At 41.4% G+C, this 23,273-nt stretch overlaps 1 protein-coding gene and 1 long non-coding RNA gene across 2 annotated transcripts; one reads left to right on the top strand and one right to left on the bottom strand.

Annotated features, from left to right (window-relative positions):
- Nucleotides 1-1,133: 1,133 nt before the first annotated feature.
- Nucleotides 1,134-3,362, bottom strand: LOC143099795 (uncharacterized). The gene is made up of 4 exons (XR_012981760.1): nt 3,029-3,362; nt 2,214-2,299; nt 1,844-1,931; nt 1,134-1,740 (listed from the first exon to the last, which is right to left on the bottom strand). It is a non-coding gene; the product is annotated as an uncharacterized LOC143099795 (long non-coding RNA).
- Nucleotides 3,363-5,483: 2,121 nt separating this feature from the next.
- On the top strand, nt 5,484-22,479 carry sh3bp4 (SH3-domain binding protein 4). The gene is made up of 5 exons (XM_076264410.1): nt 5,484-5,582; nt 8,587-8,793; nt 8,978-11,322; nt 19,555-19,743; nt 20,469-22,479. The coding sequence occupies exons 2-5, from the start codon at nt 8,676-8,678 to the stop codon at nt 20,691-20,693; spliced, it is 2,877 nt and encodes a 958-aa protein (XP_076120525.1). The 5' UTR covers nt 5,484-5,582; nt 8,587-8,675; the 3' UTR covers nt 20,694-22,479.
- Nucleotides 22,480-23,273: the final 794 nt, after the last annotated feature.

Below are 23,273 nucleotides of genomic sequence, written 5' to 3'. Positions count from 1 at the left end.
TATTCTTAATTATTGAGAACAGTGTATAGCCTAATTATTCTATAGGCCTTGCCATAGCAACAATGTTGTTATAGGGAAACTACTTTGATTGCTGCTGCTCTTCCTTCTGTCTCCTCTGTCTAATCGACTTCTTCATCCATTTCTTAACGTTGTTTCTGTATATGTTTTCAGGGCTCTCAAGTTTTGAGGACAGGCAAGACTGACATTCCCCGTCGACAATAACCCTCCCCTCAACACACACTGGCATGGGAGTCGAGCGCTCTAACCACTGAGCTAAAAGCCCAGGCTTCCAACTCAGCGGTTAGAAGCGTTCTTAAGGTTAGGGGTGTGAGGATTTACACGCGCAACTAGCATCACCAGCTAGCATACACCAGCCCCAGGTCAGTTACCAGTTGATTCAATATTAGTTGTGCAAAAATCTAGCCCGTCTTATACACACCATTTGAATTGAAATAGAAATTGTAAAGATTTGTATTTTTTGTAATTATTCCATATTAAGTGTAGTCATATCAGAACCTGAAGTAGCCTACAATCCAAATTCAAGCATGAAACTTCAGAGTATTACCTTTCATTTGAGGCCAATATTATGCTTATGTGGGGTTCATATGCAGTACACTGAAAAAAAAGTTCCTTGAATTTACATGATTTTAATGTGTACATCGGTCCCACATAATCAGAATGTGTCCAGCTGACACAATTTTTACACTTTTGTTCTAGTTAATCGTTTCTTGTAAAACCTACACATTGAAATCACATCGTATTACATAAAAAAATCATGTTGAATGAAGATAATACTTTCATATTTATGTAATACCAATGTATTGTGTAATGCTAAAGTAATTTTATCATGTCAATAGTAATAGATTGTAAAAGGTACTTCTAACTTCATTTATTAATGCTAAAAAAATAAACTCTTAAAGTTTTATGTCCCTATAATACCAGAACAGTGTCTTAACTGTTTTTTCTAGAATTGCAGACATCTGTTATACATCTTTTTACTGAAAAGAGTCAAGTCAGTTTAGTAGTCAATTTTTATTGAAAGCAATATGAAATACACAGTATTGTTTTTTATCCAGCAATTGACAAATGGAAAAAAGTGCAGCAAACATCACAGGAGAGAGAGGAGAAAGATAGAGGAGTGAGAGAGGAAGAGGAGAGAGAGAAGTGAGAGAGGGAGAAGAGAGAGAAGGGGAGAGAGGGAGAGAGAAGGGGGAAGAGAGAGAGGGAGAGAAGAGAAAGAAAGTGAGAGATCAGGCCTGAAGACTGATGGACCAGATTCAAAGATGATTGACCAAAAGGTGACATTTCTAGTTCCTAAAACAAAGATAATGAATAATTAATAATAATAAAAAACATCCACAAAAAGATTCCATGACCCGTGGTCACTCAGCCATTGATAGTCCTTTCAGGTTTCAACATAGTAAAAACAGTATTTCTTTTTCAAAAAATAAAAATGGAAAGTCATTCACTGAAACAGGTTGTTCTTTAACCAACCTTGGGAGTTTGTCTTCATCCAGCTCCATGAAGATTTTTTGCAATGCCTCAAAGGTGTATCTAAGCATGGGCAGGTACATGAGGTTATCAACTCCGACATCAAAGTGACAGCTAACGGCCATGTAGATCTGTCAAAACTTTATTCCTTGGAGTACAACCCCAATGTCCTCTGGTTCACTTGACTCATGTTCTCTTAGGACATAAACCTCAACAGTTGTCTTCAATGACATCAACTTCATCCATGCCCTGAATTAGGCAGACAAATGCACATAACAGTAAGAAAATGAGACCCTCTAACAAAGCCCTATTAAGAAATTAATGTGAAAAATAGACATGTTCATGTACATACCACATATTCCTGCACAAAGTTTTCAGGATCTTCCCCCGTGTAGATACAGAGTCCCTTCAGGAGACACTCGGCCAGCATCTATATCACACTGAAATAAAAACATTATTGATTAGCACGTTAATCCAAGTTTCATTTAAGTCAGCCACTGTTGTAAACGACCATATGATAAAAAGAAACAAAAAGTTAGACGAATACAATATAGATAGATAGATAGATAGATACTTTATTCTTCCCGAGATCATCACAAATTTTAGGATGTGATGAATAATAGAATAATAATAGAACAATATGTGAAGAAGTATCAATATCAACATGATCAAAAATATTAGCCTCTGTAAGGTTTGCATGATTAAAACTCTGCATTACTCACATCAGTAATTTGCTTAATCATTGCTTGGAGACAGGAACTTGGATTGAAGTGGGACAATTGTGATTCTTTTGAAATTCCGTGTTGATCTGAAATAAGATTAGCAGGAAGAAAATTAGTTTCATACCATCACACATATGACAGTGCCAGACAAAACATACGCATACTGCACCACACATCTGGCATAACAGCCATTTATTGGTGTATAAGACACTCATTTTATCAACAGTAAATTCATAAATAAATAAAAGATCAAACTTCAGTGACTCCAAACAGTAACATTACTACATCTTAGACTCAGTAACAAAAAAGTTGTATGCGTACACTGTACTGCCTGTTTTTTTTTGCCTGCACAAACAAATCAAAATATTTATATTTCATATTTTCATCATATGGGGAGACAACTTCCTAGGGCTAAACGTTTTTGGATGCTATAATGTAACTTTGCAAATGGCTTTTTGTCCACGTGGCTATGCTAGCTTGCTTTTAGGCAGCCATTTGCTGGCAACACACTTGGCGCACACAGGCTAACAGGCTTTTCACTCACATACAACTTATTATGTTTCAAACGTGATCAAATTAATGGACTGTACCAAACCAACCCCAATTTAGCTTTACTATGATTTATGTATTTTTCCAACCGCCCAACAGATGCAGCTAACTGGTTGGTTAGGCTAACGTTAACTTGGTAAAAAGAAACGGACCAAAAAATAATACAAAGACATCAAGGGTCAACTTTGCAACACTGTAATACTGTAAGAAAACAGCTAGGAGATTTATTGTCTGATATAACATGATCATAAGGTTGATAAACTTACCCTTCAGTAGGCTAATTCGATTTGCCATTCTCTCTTCCACTTCAGTCACTGATGATAGATATCCAAACTTTAACGGTCAAACCATGCTTCAAACACTTCTTCTTCTACTACTATGTATTGTTTTAATGACACATTACAGCCACCTGCTGCTCTGGAGTATGTCTGAACTTGAAATTTTCACTTTCGATCAACACAAGAAAAATGTCTACATCCAGCATTCAAAATTATCTCTTGAAATCTACTTAATTAAAACACGTTTGCAAGCGGAATATAAAACAATCATGTTGCATATATCAAATTAATTTGTGTCAAATCAAAGACCCCCTATTTCCATTTTTTTCAGTGTAAGCATTTGATTGCCAGTATGCATTTTGGATAACCCAAAGTCCTATGGGGAGTTTTCATAGGGCATTTTACCAAATGCATGAGCATACCTTGGCAAATAATGGTCTAAAGTACTCATGTTGTCATTCTATATTGATCTACTTTTGCACACAGCATGACAAGACCTAATGCTAGGACTCAAGTCATATCAAGTCAAGACCTAGAGGGCTGAAATGTGGTCAGTTCAAAGATGCTTGTTATCCGGTAGAAAAATAAAAGAATAATCTAGCCTTTGTAACTTTGTGACAGTACATCACACAGTTATTCTAATTGTTTTCCAACAGTGTCTCAGCTTTCCAAAAGAGAGCAGACGTTTGATTATTGGCTAAAGTATGTACGAGCAATGCCCTCCTAAGTAAAAATGGGGCAAAAGTATAATTTATAATTGCTCAGATTTGCAAAAGAAATGATTTGACACATGGCACTGACAATTCAATAATGGGCCTTTTAACCACCTCTGAGCATCCACTAACCTAGACCTTTTAGGGGGCTTTCCTCTCAGGGTGAATGAGAGGATGCTTAATTGCTTTTTACCCGACATTTTTGAATACAGATGTAATGATTAATGCATCCATGGCCAGGATATAATTATATAATATGACGTGATTTTAAAAGTGACCTATAACAATAGGCTATGCAATACACTTTAATTTGTTTAGTGCTAATAAAATGATTAAGCCTATTTGGAGAGAGAGATGTTTAGAATGTGACAATATGTCAGTCATCGTGTGAACGAAAGTATGACTAGGCATAGGCTACTTGTTCTGAGCAAGTGCTGTCAATGAACAGGCTGTGAAACTGTTGGCTAAGTTACAGACAGTCATGAACAACTGATGCTAATTTTCTGGGAAACATTCTCTATAGCAGCAGTCACGTTGTCATTGTTTGTGTCAAACAAGTTGTGGATTTGTTGTAACATTAAAATATGGCTTACTCTGTGCTGAAACCATGAACTGATGCTCGAAGCTCCAAGGTGAACGAAACTTGGAAGAAGTAGGTAAAAGCTAACAGGTTCACGTTCAATAATTCACGTTCAACAATTCCAGGATACGCGTTTTTCATTGGTTGTTGCGTTAAATCTTACCCAGATACAATACAGTTATTTTCTGATTGGCTATTGTGTAGCCCCTCTCGTTATTTTTGATTGACTGATAAGTGGCAGGCTCAACTCCAGGGGAGACGCGCTTGATTCCTGCAGGTTCCATAGTGAGAGCGGCGCGGCCAGAGACATTTTGGGCGCTGCCGCAGCATATTAAATATATAAATAGTTTTTCTGCGTGAGAAATACAATGTGTGGCGGGAGAGCGTGACAAAAGACTGAAATGAGTGACTGTCACGCTCAATGCGTGACACTGAGAGCCCTGATTACTGTTTTTAAGACATACTGCATTTTAGCCATTTACATTTTGTACTGTTTTGTGTGTATGTCTTGTATGGAGTGTATGTAGTACTGTCTGTACTGTCTTAATGTTCTGTCTCTCTGTAGGCCTACTGCATGAGCCTAAGCACTAAACCAAATTCCAGGCGATGTTCCATCGTACCGGCGATAAAGCATTGACTTGACTTGACTTGACTTTATCCCTTGATTTCATGAATTTCATGCCGTTCATTTCAACTGTGCATAAAAGCTGCGTCTTTCTTTGTATCCTTGGGGTGGTGCTATTGGTCAGAATAAATGTATGATTTTGAAAGAAAGTGTATTATTCGCACTTTCAAAATTGCAAAAAGTCTAGTTAGTTTAGCCGACATCAGGCAAAATATGTTATAGCCTAAAGCTGAAATAGGCCTAACTGCATGTTCTATGTTCTGGCCTAACTGCATGTTCTGTGTATCTCCTAGGTTTATAGCGTAGGCCTATGCTGAAGCCTATAGCCTACATTTTCTAGCCTCTTTGTTTAGGACCAACCTAAAAACACATAGGCTACTGTTTTCACAAACATTTCACAGAAAATAGGAAAAAGGAAATAAGCTAATTCATAGAAATTGAACTTCTTTTTTGCTCCTCCCAGTCAGTGACATCAGCATGCTTTGGGCATCTCTTCTCTTGAGGGACTTCGGTAGGTGGCAACTGGCGGAGCATCATAAAGTATCGCGGGGTGGTAAAAGGATAGAAGACAGACGCCTGAACATGTATAGCCTATATCCAACGGTGTTACTTTTTTTTACCTAGGTAAGTTAAGTAGTTGCACTTCTAAAGTCTTTCCAGATGTGGGTGTAAACAGTATATGCTATTCGAAACACTTAGGCTAATATGTGCGTCTTTTAGAAGTAGGCTACCGTGGGAAATTGCCGACCCGACTTTATCTGAGAGCTTACAGTCTACGGAATCATTTCTATTTTGTTTAAACCTATGTGCCGACGATATGGATGGAAAACGCTTGATCAACCATGCCATATTCTAAGATCAGAAAATAGAGTTGCCGAAACATTAGAGCCATTTGCAATGACCAAACTATGAGGCTGTCTAAGGCAATGGAGTGAAAGTTTGTTTCGCCGAACATAATTCATATGGTTATAAGTGGTGAATGGATGGTAGAAAAATGATATATCGGATGTTGAGAGAACGTCCTCACACCAAGCACTTTCTTTGGACCGTGCTCAAAAGCGTGACGTTCGTTGCCATGGCATCAAACATTCCACTTTTATCCGCACAGTTGATGCGCGTTCTCGGAGTGAAAAGATGTCCCTTACAAGATATAAAGTTGTAGCCTACCTTGTTTTTTTCTTAGGGTATAATAACTGGTATTGTAAATCCAGTTACAAGTTTACCCGAGACAGAGTTTGCAGGTTTTTTGAAAGGAAGACTCCACAGTGCACGCTGCTGTGAGCAGCTTGGTCTCGGGGCCTTAAGTGAATTAGCCTATGCGTAAAGTAGCCAAGGCTACTGTATTAGCCTGCGGTTGGCCTATTCTACTGTTTTTTAATAGTGATATTTTACTATTGTTTCTTAACTCCTAGATATTCATTCATAAAGCAAGGCTGAACTACCTCCGAGATATTAATTCATAAACTAACACTGAACTACTCGCAGACTGCCAGAGGCCTTAATCTGCTATAAAGACCAAGGAAAATCCCTTGTCTCAAAAATGTCTCTTCTTTGTCTGATGAGAAATAAGCCCGCTCTTACTGAGATCTCACCTGTTTCTTAGGGACTGCTTAGGGGATATAATGTGAGATAAGAATAAATTAAGAAAAACAGTATGTTGACATCTGAAGTTAAATTTAAATTGAGACAAAAGGAGGGAAGCCCCTTTGGAAAAACAGGTGAGATCTCATTTCTCATTTAGCTTATGAGAGCATATTCAGGCTTTTACATTTGATAAAGGCCCCTGCTACATTAAACTGTTTCTGAATCCTTTAGGAAGGACAGCAAACGCAGTTTGTGATATAGGCTAGCATAACTTGTGTATGACTAATGCTAAAATGTGTAAAGCTCTTCAATTTGAAGTATAACAGTTAGCCTATTGACTGCGATTATTAAACTATGTTCATGGTTAAGTATTCTAGAGCTCATTGTGTAAATGAGGCGGCATGTGATTCAAGATTAGCTGGTCTTATGGTTTTAGCATAGTGAGATAGCTTGCATGAGCTGATGAAGACCTATTTTTTTTCTCTCTCTCTCTCTCTCTCTGTCTCTCTCTTTGTGTGTGTGTGTGTGTGTGTGTGTGAGAGAGAGAGAGAGAGAGAGAGAGAGAGAGAGATGGGGGAACATTGTATGTTACAGCTACATCATTTTTGGCCATTGCCATAATCACTTTACATATCGCCACTTGTGAACGTTTTACATTCATTAAAGTGACAACACGAAGGTACAACAATGCATAGAACTTGTTTGTTTTGCTTATCTTCTTGTTTAGTTTGGCTATGTTTGTGCTAAATATTCTCAGTGGTAAAGTAGTTGGGCTTTTGTCCCATCCTCTAGTGTAATGCCTCATTTGTCCCCTAAGGCTGTATCCTTAGAAACTGTCTTGGATGCCCTTCTAGCCTGGAAGGGAGAGTGCTGCAGAAGAGAGAGAAGCATCAAAGAGTTAGACACACTTAAGATTTAGATGCACTTAAGATTTATTGATTGCTAGACTTAATAGCTTCAGTGTGACATACTGTAACTAGGGTTATAGACAGTTATAACAATGGGTAAGAGGGAGTAACTTAATATATAAACTTTTACAGTACACGTATACAACACTGAAATGTTTAATTTCATAAAACTCCCCACATCTCTTTTAATATTTATGCTTTAATGCAGACGAGCCAGCCATATCAAATCATGCATGCAGAAAAGAGTTAATGTGGAAAGGGTCTTCAAAAGCTACGCATTAGCAGATTTAATAATCCTGGTCTGATACTGAAATTGAGATGAACATTGCCCTGGCTTCACACATTGCCCTGGCAATAGCTTCACTTGGTATCATTTGTTAAGGAGTAGGCTACGTGTTCAAGTACAGTAACTGTAGAGAACATCCTATGGCCTTATGTTTTTAGTAAAAGCAGTGTGGTGGATGCTAGAGGCATTTTAGCAGTATACGTTTCAAACCAGCCCTGACATGGCAGCCTGTTTATTAGTTTGTTTTCCGTGCATCATACTTGGCATCAGTCCTGTGTTTATTTCATAACAAAGAAAATGACAAAATAATTAGGCTCGTGAATGAATGGCCTGAAGCCATGATTTTTCTATTATCTTTTTTTTATTATCACATTGGAGTCTCTTGTGGATTTTTGAGCATTCATGAAAAAGCAGCAAAATATACTCATTATGTGTAGCTTGTTTCATGCACTGTTATAACACTAATGGGTACTTATCAGCAGAAAACCTTTTTAAGCTGTAATAATTTGTTGTCATACTTTGGACCACTTGGGATAACAGTCTTAGCCACATAATGCAAATAGTATTTAACATATCACTTAGGCTCTGTGAAAACACATGGTTTTATCTATCTCATAAGTATGGAAAGGTCATGTGATCTCATGTTGTTTAAATTTCCTTTACTCTCTCAAAGCAGTATATTTTAAGACATAGTAATCGTTCTTTTCTGTTTATTGCTGATTGCAACACTACACGTTACATAACAACCAGGCAATAATGGCACGACCTTAAACTTCCCACCATGGTTCACACTTTTGGCAGATATACTCCTTGTGTCTTCATGCTCTTTGTTCTTCTTGTTTCTCTTCAGACAACACGGCCGGCTGTTAACACTTGACATGTGCCACTGGCAATAAGAAAGACCTGCCTGAAATATCTGGGATTAACAAAGAACTGAACATGGCCGCCCATAGAATCAGAACCACCAACAACATAGCCCTACCCCGCTGCAAGTCAGAGGGCACTCTCATAGACCTGAGTGAGGGACTGACTGAGGCCACTCTAACAGATGTCAAAGGTACATCCCAACACTGACATCCAGTTTTACTACATGTATGAATACAATTAATAACTACTTATATGCATTTAATGACAGAAGTGTATAATGTTAATAATATATCATCACTGTTTTTGGTTTTGGTTCATAATCCTAACTAAATGTTGTTCACTATGTTTTTTTGTTTTTATTATTATGATTTTAGTGCTTTCTCCAAGTGCATTGAGGCTTGATACAACTGCATCATTGGGTACTGCGAGGGAAGTTGTTGCCATCAAGGACTACTGCCCATCCAGCTTCACCACTTTGAAGTTTTCAAAGGGAGAACGCCTGTTTGTGCTGGATACATCAGGGGGAGAGTGGTGGTACGCCCATAACAACACAGAGATGGGCTACATCCCAGCAGCGTATGTTCAACCTGTCAATCATCGGGACTCCTCGTTCAGTGACAGTGGGATGATTGACAGCATAGGCGACTGCAGTGAAGATGGGGCCAAGGAGCTGGATCTCCTTGGAGAATGGACTGGAGTGGTCCTGAAGCCTGTAGAACTCCAAAACGGAAACCCCTTTGCTGCCAGGACCTCAACTAACCCTTTTCTTAATGGATGTGTCCAAGAGTATGTGGACCAGAACAGCAACAGGAGCTCAGTTGACTTGCTGCTCTTTGACACCCTCACTCCTTCAGTCACCAATTCCACCAGCAGTAACATCATCGTCAATGGTTTTGATAGCTCCATGTTTGATACAAACACCAGCACAGATATGGCGTTTGATAAAGACAACCCATTTTTTAGGAGCAAACGCTCATACAGTTTGTCAGAGCTGTCCACCTTGAGGGCCCAAAGAGATGCCCCTCAGGGGTATACAGGGTTCTTTGGTGGTTTAAAAGCTCCGGCACCAGAGCAGTTTCAAAGCAGGGAGGACTTTCGGACAGCTTGGCTGAACCACAGGAAACTCGCGAGGTCATGCCATGATTTGGACTCCCTGGGACAGAGTCCAGGATGGGGACAAACACAGCCCATAGAGACAAATATTGTTTGCAAGCTTGATAGTTCAGGAGGGGCTGTTCAACTGCCAGACACCAGCATCAGTATCCATGTCCCAGAGGGTCATGTTGCCATGGGCGACGCCCAGCAAATCTCCATGAAGGCTCTTCTTGACCCACCACTCGAGCTAAACAATGACCGATGCACCACGGTGAGCCCAGTGGTTGAGGTCAAGTTGAGTAACATGGAAACAAAGACGGCAATCACTTTGGAAATGAAGGTATCTGTCGTGGTGAAGATGGACAGTAGACAAATAGCCAAAGTGATTTGCGTGCGAAGTGATTGCAAAGAGGGTCCTTACACTCCTGTGCCTGAGGTGTATATGTATGGCGACACCGTCCAGGTATGCCTTGATAACCTTGAGCCCTGCATGTACGTGTCGGTTGTAGCACAAGCCCAGTCGGTTTCTCCATTCACATCAGTGTGGGAGCATGTTGTAAAGAAGGTAACCCTTGGCGTTTACGGGCCCAAGCACATCCACCCGTCCTTCAAGACAGTGGTAGGCATCTTTGGCCATGACTGTGCCCCCAACACCTTGATGGTCAGTGAAGTTGGCAAACAAGCACAGTCGACACCGCCAGTTGCTCTCCAGCTGTGGGGGAAGCACCAGTTTGTGTTAGCGAAACCGCAAGACCTACAAGTGGGTGTGTACTCCAACATGGCCAACTATGAGGTCAAGGCCATGGGGCAGGAGAGAACCGTGAGGGGCTTCCAGGTCAAGCTTGGAAAAGTGAGTCGGCTGATCTACATGATTGCCACACGGACGACCGGAGATATATCAGACTTTACTCTGAGGGTCCAGGTCAAAGACTGCAAGGACTGTATCCTCGCACAGTTTTGCGTTCAGACACCCCAGCCACCACCCAAAATAGGGCCAAAAACCTCAGTGCAGAGGCGTTTCTTGAAGAAGAAGGAGGCGAACAAAATTGTGCTGTCACCACTTGCCGTCACCACAAAATACCCTGTGTTTCAGGAGCGGAAAGTCACAAATTTAAAATTTGGCAAATTAATCAAGACAGTGATCCGACAGACCAAGAACCCCTATCTGTTGGAGTACAAGAAAGGAGATATAGTAGCTCTTCTGAGCGAAGAGCGAATTAAACTCAAGGGACAGCTTTGGACCAAGGAGTGGTACGTTGGTTACTGTCACGGAAAGACAGGCCTGGTTCATACCAAAAACGTGCTTGTGGTGGGGAAAGTGAAGCCAATTTACTTCAGCGGGCCCGACCTGACAACCACCATTCTCCTTGAACAGAGCCTGAAGCCCTGCAAGTTCCTCACTTACATCTATGCGTCAGTAAGGACAATATTGATGGAGAACGTAGGCAGCTGGAGGGCATTCGCTGACGCCTTGGGGTATGTGAACCTGCCACTGACACATTTCTGTCGGACAGAGCCGGACAGCGAGCCTGAGAAGGTGGCTTCTGTGCTGGAGAGACTGAAGGAGGACTGCAACAACTCTGAGGGCAAGGACAGAAAGTCCTTCCAGAAAGAGCTTATGACTGTGAGTACTTGTTTGCATACATTGAGTCAATATATTCAGTCAATTAGGAAGGAAGGCTGTGCAGGCTGTGAAGGCTATCCTTTTGAATATTCAGTCAATTACTTAATGTTTTTCAAGTTCACAGACAAAATACATGTGACAAAGATCATATCAGTACTGATGATAAATCATAGAGTAGGATAAGAATGATTCTTATAGTCCTCCCCACAACACAAAATATATAAGTTTGAGTCTGCAGTTTCAGTTCCTGTGAAAATCATTGTCTCATTTGTGAGCGAATGTTCATATTTTACCACTTCTTGTCATAATCATAGCCTTTGTGTCATGTTGGCATGTGTTTGAAGGTGTGGTGCAGCTGGTTAATTAGGTTTCTAAAGCTCAAAGGGATGTTTTAATGTCAAGCAGACCTTGTGGGGGAAAACAAAATTGAAATTAGCTAGAAGCTTGGTGCTGGAGGAGGTGGAGGATGGCTTTCCATTTGCTACTGAACTACAAGGAGATCATCTTACCATATTGTAACATGAAAAAAGATCCAAATCAAGGGTGTCAAGGAATAATGGTCAGATTGCATCTGCATACTGGCAGATTTATCAAGAGGCACCTTTCAATGGAAGAACTATACATTATACCGGTGAGAAAGCATTGTGAAACTTCAACCATCCACTGATTATGACATGCTGTATCATGTCTTGCTCTCCAAGTTGCACCACAGTGGTATTGTGTAAGTGACACTTAGGTTTGAAATAGTTCCCTACACAACTAATCAGTGGTGGACATTACTTGACATTTACTCAATTACTGTACTTAAGTCGCTTTTTCATTTATCTGTACTTTACTTCAGTATTTAAATTTTGTTAAACTTTTTACTTTTACTCCAGTACATTTCGAGGCCAAATATCTTACTTTTTACTCCACTACATTTTGTGACAGCTGAAGTACAGCTGAAGTTCCTTTTGGAAAAAAGACTGTCCAAATACATGTGTTACATGTATATTTTCTATTAAGCGAGCTAGGCTTTAAATAATGGTGTTGCCTAACTTATGTTATTATCCACTATATACTGTACCTTGTTGACCCCTTTTCACAATATTGATGTTACCATAACTAGCCTCTTGATGCCATCGAGCAAATGATAGACAATGATAGACAATCTGACACTATCAAACACAAAAGGGAACATCTTGATTTGGTCTGAAATTGTAAAGCATTCAACAAAGAAAAATGTGGTTACTTGGAAATATCTAAGATAAGATATCACATTAGCTTGTTTTTAGTTCTTTCTACATACAACAATTATTAGCTGATTTTGTCCTTGAATGGAGGAGAAAGGCTTAATGAATGCCTATGTCTGTGCCGAATCATTTCAACAATAGTTAATGCAACTGTATTAGTCATAACACATTTCAAGACTTTTTCTTTCGATACTTAAGTACATTTGAAGGCAAGTACTTTTGTACTTCCACTCAAGTGGAAATGTAAAAGGAGGACTTTTACTTTTACTGGAGTAACATTTGACCATGTGTATCTCTACTTTCACTCAAGTACAGGATTTGTGTACTTCGTCCACCACTGCAACTAATTGACTTAAAATTACAATAGGTTGCATCCTACAATGAACTGGCATCATTTTTGTGAAGAGTCATAAAGGTAACACTCAAAACTTCTTGTTTGCATTGTTCCCTATGAATCCTCCCCAGCAACAAGGTCTACGTGGGTTTCAGAGTGTTTATCATTATGGAGCAAACAGCTGTCTTTAGAGACTTTGAAGAAGTCTGTCCAGTGTCTACTTATTTTCACTTGTGTGTTCTCTGGTTGACTGTAATCCACTATGTGAAAGGCAAACAGCAGTACACCATGCATTTTCTAAGACATGCTGCTGTTGCTGACTTCACTGTTGCTGACAATAAAGTGTTTTATGTGGAGTTGTGAGCTGCTGGTAAAGATTTTGGACCAATGACAAATTGCTGTATTTAAGCAATGTTCACACCAGCCTCGCCCCCATAAATGTATCTAAAATGACCGTCTTGTTGAACAGAATCAGCCACTCACGCCTCAGTGACTCTATAGACTGATCCATGCAGAATGCATCTAGGTTTGTATAATTAATGATGTGTCACAATGCTGGCAGCATTGAGTAGAGTGTGCACTGTACAGATGTGTTCGGCATCAGCACCCCTTACCACAGTTGTGCTGGAACACCTGCATTTAGCCGCTGAGCCATTCATCTTTGAATTGTGCCTTGTTAGCACATTATGGGAAAAGATGAGTTTGATATTTGAAGACTATTTTTGTACTAGGTGGATGCACATTTGCACATTGCTTGTCATGTCCATGCACAATCTGTAAGATGTAAAAGAGGATCAAATATAGTACACCCAGGTAGTTCATGTGCTCATGTGTTTTCATTTGCAATCATCTAGTCATTTAATCAATCATTTTCAATCTTCCTAGTTCTTCTCCTGTCAATACTACACATAGACGTCTATCCCTCGTTTTCACAGCTGTGACAGTCTCTCCATTGATATTGTTGGATAATGGTGAAGATGAACTGACGAACTGAGTTTTGAGTCTCAGCTGATATAATCAGCTAGAATCTCTAGTGCTTCTGTAGCTTTGTTCCAGTCTGACAGTTCTGTTTAATATTCTGGTTGGTGAGGGGCCTGCAAGTGTATTTTTAGAAAAATAGGAAATAGCGAAAGGAAATCAAAAGGAATTTTGTGCACAGATGAAAGGGACCTGACAGAACTCCTGCACAGATATTAAGCTGCATCTCTGTCCATGAGGGGTAATTGTAAATGTGGATGTCTGTCTTAGAGTTTTATTTTCTGATTGTCCCAGAAAAATACCATCTTTTATGGAAGAATTGGTTTAAGGATCCATGTGTAGTAAGTGTAAATATTTTCTTTCTTATGACTATTTAACCACTGTGATGTTTAAAATACAAATGTATTTCATTAGGCTTCAAACATTAGGGTTTTTCATAGTTGTACAGACAATGCCAAGCAAGTGTGGCACTAAAAACAAATAGGAGACAGGAGGCTTTGTATAAGACATCGTCCTCAGTACATATCGGCCTCATCAGCTTCGCCTCTGATAGGGACTGGGGCAGTAGCTGAGATGAAAGCACTTGGCTTTTTTTTTTCTCACCTACGCTGCAGACTTCCTGCAAGCATTCTGCTCCCTTTTCCCTGTGTCAACAAGGCAGGAAGGCAACAGCCGTGACTCCACAGGAACCTGCAACAGGATGTTTCTCATGGCAAGAGCTGCGTGTCCTCAGCGAGAGAAGCTCAGAACAAACTTTTGGATTAATGTTGATCATCTGGCAGAGTGTGACTTTAGAAACTTTAAGATGGGAGGTTACCCTTTTTCTAAGTGTGTGCTTTGGAATATATGTGCTTTATATACTGTGCCTTGGTTCCCCAAAGTGTAAACTACACATAACTTGAAGATAAACAGTATTTTCAGCTTTGTTTTTCAGTGTTTCAGGCATTTCAGTGTCATCACATAGCATAATAGATTTATGTTAATTTCTTGGTCAACCCTGTGCGTGCTGAAAGGCCTGCATGCATGCTTGCTGCACTCTCAGCTGTTCAGTGGCCATGCCAGTTTACTCTAAACAGTGCATTGTCTTGCCCACCAGCAGGGTCAGTTATATCACACGTGTCGGAGTGGAGTCTTACCAGCCTGAGCCTCTCCCCAACTGGTGCCTCTCAGATTAAAGCCTTCCGTAATTGCTTACATCACAAAGGCATTTAAACACATTTATTCTGTACAGAAAGCCGCCTCGTGCCTTGGCTCTTGATTGGCTCTCACTTGATGGAAGTTTAACATCAAAGCAGGTTGTTTTGAGCTGTAGCAGTTCCCAGGCTTTTTCCCACCAGAAATTCCACTTCACTGAATCAGCGGCTAGCACTGCTCACATGCACACACACACACACACACACACACACACACACACACACACACACACACACACACACACAAACTCAGCATTTTGGTTAGCCTAGTTGGAAGCACTCAGTAAATATTTGCACACTAAGCATTAAATGCAATATTGACCAAGGTCCTTCTTTTTTATAGAATTCAAATATTTCATGCCAGTCTTACTCATGTGCTGTAATGATCATGATACAGGCAACAGCTCTTGGTAGTGTGACTCTTACATTCTTCTGAATTCTACAAACTTCTTATACATCAGCATTTCCTAGGCCATGTGCTCCTGGACAATAATAAAGCTTCAAACGAGTTTAGGTAGAGTGCTTGGCAAGGCTAGATCATCTCAATTGGTCTATCTGTGAAGATTCCATGAAGAGATGAGAATGAGGGTCTCACACTGGTTTCATACGAGACAAGAGAGCCAATAAAGGCGGTAAATTGCTGCGTATGTAAATGCGTTGCACTATGGACTCCACAAAGGAAACTGAAGTTTCTGTCATACCTGGGGTTGTATTGTTCTTCAAAAAACAAAAAATAGCCTACATACCATGAGGCACGTTCACATGCACGTGAAAATAGCACTAAAACCATACTATTTCAAGTCCTGCTGTGTCTTTGGGTCACTAACCAGAGATTTGCAATCATCCTTAGCGTCAGGACATGTCTTTTGTGAAGAATCATGGCTCTACAGATGTTTCCTGCTTCATTGTTAGTCTGTAAACACAAGTGCCATATAAGGACCAGGAGGCGCCTGCCGACCTCCCTTAACTGACTCAGAACATGGACTCAAACTTCAAAATTCAAACTTGCCCGAAGGGGCAGAGCATTCAGTATGGTATTTTATTCTAAATTGAGATTTGCTGCTCTGTCCTATCATTACTGAGATGGCCAGTGATGTTCTTTTTGCTAAGATTGATGTTGTATTGGCAGAAACTTGGCAAATTGTTTTAATTTATAGCTCTCCTATTTCCTTATCTCTAGAGAGAGATGTTGTTGATTTATCAGCAGCAGTCATTATGTCTCCATAATACAGTCAGATTGTAGAGATGAACCAGTGAAGCTGGCGTGGTGTGTTGAGTATTGAGAACCTAACTTGAACCTAATTGGGAATGGCAGGAGGAAGAGTGCGAGGAGAGTGGAATGCTTGTTGAGGCAAGATCACTTTCTGAGCCTCTGAAGCAGTAGAGCTCACTCTAAACATGACATTTTCAAAACATGGTTGCTGCTCCACATCCCTGTCTCATTGATTTGGTCTGTTATGTTCAACAGAAATTGACAGATAGTTTTGAGCATGTCTTAAAGTATGATTTGGTTGTAGCTTTGTGAACTTAGAAATCCTGCAGAGGAAACAGGTGCACATTAAAGGCAAAAGTCCTTGTGTTTGTAGAAGGAATAGTCTTTTTTTACACACTCACGCTCTCGCTCACACAGAGTTTATTGTCAACAGAATTGTGGGATGTTGATTTGTTTAAATTAACTTACTTCAGAGGAGTCAGAAAAAAACAGTTGTAAACACAGGATGTAATGAAATCCTCCTGACCAGCCCTCTAAAAACACATTCAAGGACAAATATGAACACAGAAAGGTAGAGAAAGGGGAGAGAGAGAGAGAGAGAGATTCTTTAACACTCCAGTGTGCCAGAGAGAGAGTGCTGAAGAAACCCCTGAGCAGCTCCTGCTGGTGCCAGTGTTCGAGGCTCACATGTGTAGATAACCTGGACCCCTGCTATCTCATTCTCCTGTCTGAAATGGAAGCCGTCTCTCAGTGCAAGTGTGAGTGAGCGAGACAAAGTCAGAGGCCATGTTACACAGCCGCCACTACTGCCTACGACCCCCCCCCCCCCCCCCCCCCACGGATATCCTGTCATTCCTTGCATTCCTGCTTCCAGAACCAGACTTGGAGCTTCCAGAGATTAGTAGGGTGTGCCTGATCATGTGTGTCCTGGTGCTGCCGTCTCTATCTATCAGGCTGGGCTGAACCTGACAATGGAGTCAGTACAGGAATCAAAATCATTTACAGTGCATCTTGTCATGGAATGTGTATTCTTCTCCATTTGTGTGTCTGTGTGTGTGTGTTTTGTTTGGTTGGTTAGTTATTTGCAAGGATTCAGTGGAGCGCAGTAGAATTTGTGGTTATTTGTGCCATGACTGCTTTTCCTCAGTAACTGTTGAACATGTATTTGCCTGTTGGAAAGAATGGCAGTGTGTGCGTGTCTGTGAGACAGGGAGAACCCTGCAGCATGTCTGTGCTTGTACAGCTGGTGTCCTTCAGGATTTAGTCTTGCGAGAACAGAACATGTGTCATATGTGTGATAATAAGTGGATGTTTCACAAGGTATGTTAGGCTGTTCATTATGTCCCTTCTCTCCCTGGGCACTAGGCAGGAGAGAAGGAAGCGTCGACTTTTAGGGAGGAGAACCACCATTCATGCCACAAAGCCAACAGGATGACCCCCCACCCACCCCCAGAACACACACAATCACACACTAACACACACACACACACACACACACACACACACACACAGACTGGCCTCCTTCGCTTCATTTAAAAAGCGAAGTTGTTACCTCCAGTGCCCCCAGCTTGCCTCATAATGCCTCATAATAGCACGTGGTTTCCTGGGCCTCGCCCTATCTGTGTGTTCATCAAGCCGCCCAGTATGCCAGCAGCTGCACAGGCCTGGACCAGCACGCCAGCAGCTGCACAGGCCTGGACCAGCACGCCAGCAGCTGCACAGGCCTGGACCAGCACGCCAGCAGCTGCACAGGCCTGGACTAATTGCTGGGCTGTCTTGGAGCAGTGCTGAAAAACGCATTCAGTACGCCAGCAGCTGCACAGGCCTGGACTGATTGCTGGGCTGTCTTGGAGCAGTGCTGAAAAACGCATCCAGCACGCGGCTAAAACCCAACCCCACAGATAAGACAGGAATTTAAAAATGTGCGCACATGTACACACACACACACACACACTCCTCCACTGCAGCTTCTACGTTTCTACTGCGTGTCGCAACAAAACAATTCATCACACAGAGGAGAGCACAAACATAATGTATGCACTTACAAGAATGAATAAGGTGTGTGTGCTAAAGGCCATTTACAGGTAGTATAGACACAAGGGAATTTCACAAATTGAATACAGCGGTTTAAATGGCTCCGTCATGATGACGCTACAGTTTTGCTTTGAGAATGAGAGGACACTGAGTCATTGATAATAGATATATAATGCAATAATGCCAACTGAATAGTGGGAAGGGTGGGTTGGAACGACACAAGGCTAGGACTCTCACTGTGGAAGATGAGTGGGTGGCTCCAATACATTACATTACATTACATTACATTTGGCTGACGCATTTTTAGCCAAAGCGACTTACAACATGGTAACAATTTTAAGTTTTAAAGCGATTCTCAACAATTTTAGGACAATTTAAAGAACAGTTTAAGAACAGTAGAGTACAGTAAGAATAAGTGCATCGGTGAGTGCTGTTACGTCTCAGTTCAAGACGGCTGGTGAGTGCTGGGATCAGCAAGACTTGTTGTGAGTGGTGCTATGAGAGGAGATGTTCTCTAAAGAGCTGGGTCTTCAGGAGTTTTTTGAAAATGGAGAAGGATGTCCCTGCCCTTGTAGGAACTGGCAGTGTGTTCCACCAGCGAGGAACAACAGATGAGAAAAGTTTGGTTTGGCCTGAGCGTACCGGTGGTAGAGCTAGACGTCGTTCGTCTGAGGAGCACAGCTCTCTGGTGGTAGTGTATGTCTGTATGAGGGCATTCAAGTAGGTGGGAGCAGAACCGGAGACTACTTTGTAGGCAAGGGTTAGAGCCTTGAATTTGATAAAAACAAACTTGTGAGGGAAGTGACTGGAAGTCCCCCTTGATATTCTCAAGGGCTCCTCTGGCTGTGAGAAGAGGGCATGTACCACTCTGGTAGCATGAAGAGGTGGACCCAGGGACCCAGAGCCCCTATTTCTGTGTCAGGATGTCAGGTGATAACAACACTGGTGTGAGTCAGAGGCCAGGCTGATTTATACACGCTGCAGTTGAGTCATGAGAGTGAGGATGAAGCCGTGTGGCAGATTTATTAAATTCAACAGTGGTTCATTTCATCCAATCAGATTTGCAAAAAAGATGCAGCCGTGCATCTGTCCATGCTTGTGAGCTTAGCTGTGGAAATGGAATTAGTTGCCAGGGTCATGATCTTGTTATTTATTATCTGATGAGAACGAGGAGTAGAGTTTTAGGAATGGTATTTTGTCAAGCCACAAAATCTAAGCAGCAGTCGCTCACAACATTTTCTTCCATAGGCTCTCCTGAGGATGGACTGTCAGGGCTTGGTGGCACGGCTGGTCATGGACTTTGTGCTGCTGACCACAGCTGTGGAGATCGCCGGCCGCTGGAGAGAGCTGGCCGACAAACTGGCCAAAATGTCCCGGCTGCAGATGGACGCCTACGAGGCTCCGCATCGGGACAGGAACGGAGTGGTGGACAGCGAGGTGAGACAACCGACGAGCTGTGGAACTGGCTTGGGTAGATTTGATTTTGTTGCCATATGCCATATGTTGGCAGTGGCTAGTGGATAAAGCCTAATACAACCAATAGTGAAGTTGTAGATTCGTGCTTTAGATAAGTGGAGGTGAGACCGCAGAAATGGAACTAATCAGATTATTAAGTATAAGTATACTCTTTTGATCCCGTGAGGGAAATTTGGTCTCTGCATTTATCCCAATACGTGAATTAGTGAAAGACACTCAGCACACAGTGAGCACACAGTGAGGTGAAGCACACACTAATCCCGGCGCAGTGAGCTGCCTGCTACAACAGCGGTGCTCTCGGGGAGCAGTGAGGAGTTAGGTGCTTTGCTCAAGGGCACTTCAGCCGTTCCTACTGGTTGGGGTCCAAACCGGCAACCCTCCGGTTACAAGTCCGAAGCGCTTACCAGTAGGCCACAGCTGCCCTCTATATACGTCAACACAAAGCACACATGTTCACACATTCACTTATAAAACCCTTATGTATAAAAGGCAATTATAAGTATAACTTTCAGGGACTAATCAGTTGTTTACATTCAGTACAAATGTTATTATAGATTACAATTTCAGCTTTGCCATAATGTCCTTGAGTCCAGATAAATGAGAAAAAATCAATAGCCTGCAGTCTTTGAGAAAAAATCAATAGCCTGCAGTTGTTGATCTCACTCTCTGTGTCTCTGTGGAACCAGGCCATGTGGAAGCCTGCCTATGACTTCCTGCTGACGTGGGCGGCTCAGATTGGGGACAGCTACCGTGACGTGCTGCAGGAGCTTCACCTGGGCCTGGACAGGATGAAGAACCCCATCACCCGCCGCTGGAAGCATCTGACAGGCACGCTCATCCTTGTCCACTGTCTGGACCTGCTGCGCAGCTCGGCCTTCTCCTCGGCGCACCAGGATGACTGTGCTATTTGACTGTGCTAAGAGTGCCCTGACTGTGCTATTTGACTGTGCTAAGAGTGCCCTGACTGTGCTATACAGTATGAGTGCTATATGAGTGCCCTGACTGTGCTATTTGACTGTGCTAAGAGTCCCCTGACTGTGCTATATGAGTGCTATATGAGTCCCCTGACTGTGCTATATGAGTGCTATATGAGTCCCCTGACTGTGCTAAGAGTGCCCTGACTGTGCTATACAGTATGAGTGCTATATGAGTCCCCTGACTGTGCTATATGAGTCCCCTGACTGTGCTATATGAGTCCCCTGACTGTGCTATATGAGTCCCCTGACTGTGCTATATGAGTGCTATATGAGTCCCCTGACTGTGCTATATGAGTCCCCTGACTGTGCTATATGAGTGCTATATGAGTCCCCTGACTGTGCTATATGAGTGCTATATGAGAGCCCTGACTGTGCTATATGAGAGCCCTGACTGTGCTATATGAGAGCCCTGACTGTGCTATATGAGTCCCTTGACTGTGCTATATGAGTCCCCTGACTGTGCTATATGAGTGCTATATGAGAGCCCTGACTGTGCTATATGAGAGCCCTGACTGTGCTATATGAGTCCCCTGGCTTGACACCCGGCCCTCCTCGCTACAAACTGCACTTTCACAGACCTCATCCTCCAGCCCCACCCCCCTGCTTTAGACTGGTCCCATCTCTGCATTTACAGTAGATCATACTCAGCTTATACCCAATGTTCAGCCCTTCGCAGGGCTCCACAATAATGACAGTACTCTTCATGTTCAGAAAATCGTGCTTGTTTGCACCTATTCTTCTTCGTTCGTCTTTGAAGAGGGGTTTATCCACTCGTCTCGTCCACTTACTTTCATAACAGCTGGTCTTGGTTTTCAAAGACCCCTGTAACTGCTGCAGAGAAGTCTGTCCAAGTAGCCATGGTGTAGGCAAAGAAGGAATTCAGACTATTGAGTATGCACGATCACTTGTTCTGATCTGATATAGAGATTGCACAGATGTGGTTAACTAAGCTCTTTGTCCTGACTGCTGGGCTAGCATTCAAACTATGAAAGGCTACTTCTTACAACAGGCTGTTACCAAATCTGCAGTATTCAAATATTTGTATTGTTTCTTTCTGACACAGGATATATATTTTTTTGAATATAGCACAAAATACTTTTTGAACCACTTTGACACTTTTTTGATGTTAACTAAATACACTGTAAAAGAGAAAAATACAAAAAAACATGATATCATCATTTATATATCAAATATTTATCAAGTATATATGGCAGCCAAACATATGTGTTTTATGTATGTAAAAGTTTACGGTTTATGTGTTTCAAGTTAATCTGTTACAGAGAACCTTTCCTTCCTGATCTCTTCTACCAAAACCCAGTTAATTTAGGTAAACTGTTCTACCAAAACCCAGTTAATTTAGGTAAACTGTTCTACCAAAACCCAGTTAATTTAGGTAAACTGTTCTACCAAAACCCAGTTAATTTAGGTAAACTGTTTTACTAAAACCCAGTTAATTTAGGTAAACTGTTTTCTTGCCTGACAGTTTTGTACATTTGTATCAAACATTGATGATCAAGATGTTTTTTTAAAGATGAAATGCTTTAAATGTGTATGTCAAAACACTGTAATTTTAAAGGCCAAGGATGTCTGGAAAAAAAACATGTTTATGCATTTCTTGTGCTGGATTCAGTGCTGTGTACTGTAAGCTTATTTAGGACATTTATTTGTTGCATGTTTATTGAACTACATACCATCATTTGGAATAAAATATTAGCCTTTACACTGTAGTTTTCATTCATTAAATTCCTTCATTGTGATTCATTGTGAGTATGATGTGTATTGTCAATGCACTTCTTCTGAACTGAGTGAAATATAGGCAAACATTTTGTATCTTACCAACCAGACCAATTCTGGAGGGAACTGGAAATTGCTATGCACCTCACTGTAAAATGGCATTACTGTAATGTAGATTGAAAACTCAGCAGTCTGAAAGGTTAAGATACTTTTTAAAAGCCCGGTCTTTTATTGAAAATTTTGAGTGCAGGTATATTTTGAAAGGAAGGCCATACTAGTGTGCAATATACAGTAATTATTACAGAACCGATTTATACCTGGATGATACTTCAATAAAGTATAGTTTCTCTTCCTTTAGTATATAATTCATAATTTATCTCATAATTACGAGATAACCTGATTCTTTTTTTTGTGATGTGAATGCAATGCGCCACCGTAGAGAAAGGTCCATATTATAAATAAAAGATCCCTTTCTCCCCATGCCTCATTTCTGTAATGTAACCGCTTTCATCATCTTCTCTCTTCAGCTCCTGGTCTGTCTTCCTCTTCCATGTTACCTCCTCTCTCCTTGATTCTTTTATGAGTTGGTGTGCCATCCTGCTGGGAACAGTGCATGGCATTCACCCACTGAAAGGGCTCGGTGCGTGTTCAGAAGCGAGCCAGGAATTACTCATGGGATACCCCCTCATAGTAGAGTATTCCCAGTCTTGGCCTCAGAACTGAAGTTTGGAACCGAAGTTTTGGCTATCCCATTATGCTTTGCACCGGGTTTCCTTATGT

This window comes from Alosa pseudoharengus, unplaced genomic scaffold (assembly GCF_046254945.1).
Source record: "Alosa pseudoharengus isolate Yale_2024_CS ecotype anadromous, Long Island Sound unplaced genomic scaffold, YU_APseudo_1.1 YU_APseudo_1.1_scf_3, whole genome shotgun sequence".
Classification (NCBI taxonomy): domain Eukaryota; kingdom Metazoa; phylum Chordata; class Actinopteri; order Clupeiformes; family Clupeidae; genus Alosa; species Alosa pseudoharengus.
The sequence above is the reverse complement of the archived record's forward strand: the minus strand, read 5'-3'. Positions and strand labels throughout refer to the sequence as shown.

Excerpts from the sequence above, each read along its gene's own strand:
- sh3bp4 (XM_076264410.1), top strand. The coding sequence starts at position 8,676 with ATGGCCGCCCATAGAATCAGAACCACCAACAACATAGCCCTACCCCGC. Across the intron at positions 8,794-8,977 it reads CACTCTAACAGATGTCAAAG|TGCTTTCTCCAAGTGCATTG; the intron begins GTACATCCCAAC and ends TTATGATTTTAG. Across the intron at positions 11,323-19,554 it reads TCCAGAAAGAGCTTATGACT|GCTCTCCTGAGGATGGACTG; the intron begins GTGAGTACTTGT and ends TTTCTTCCATAG.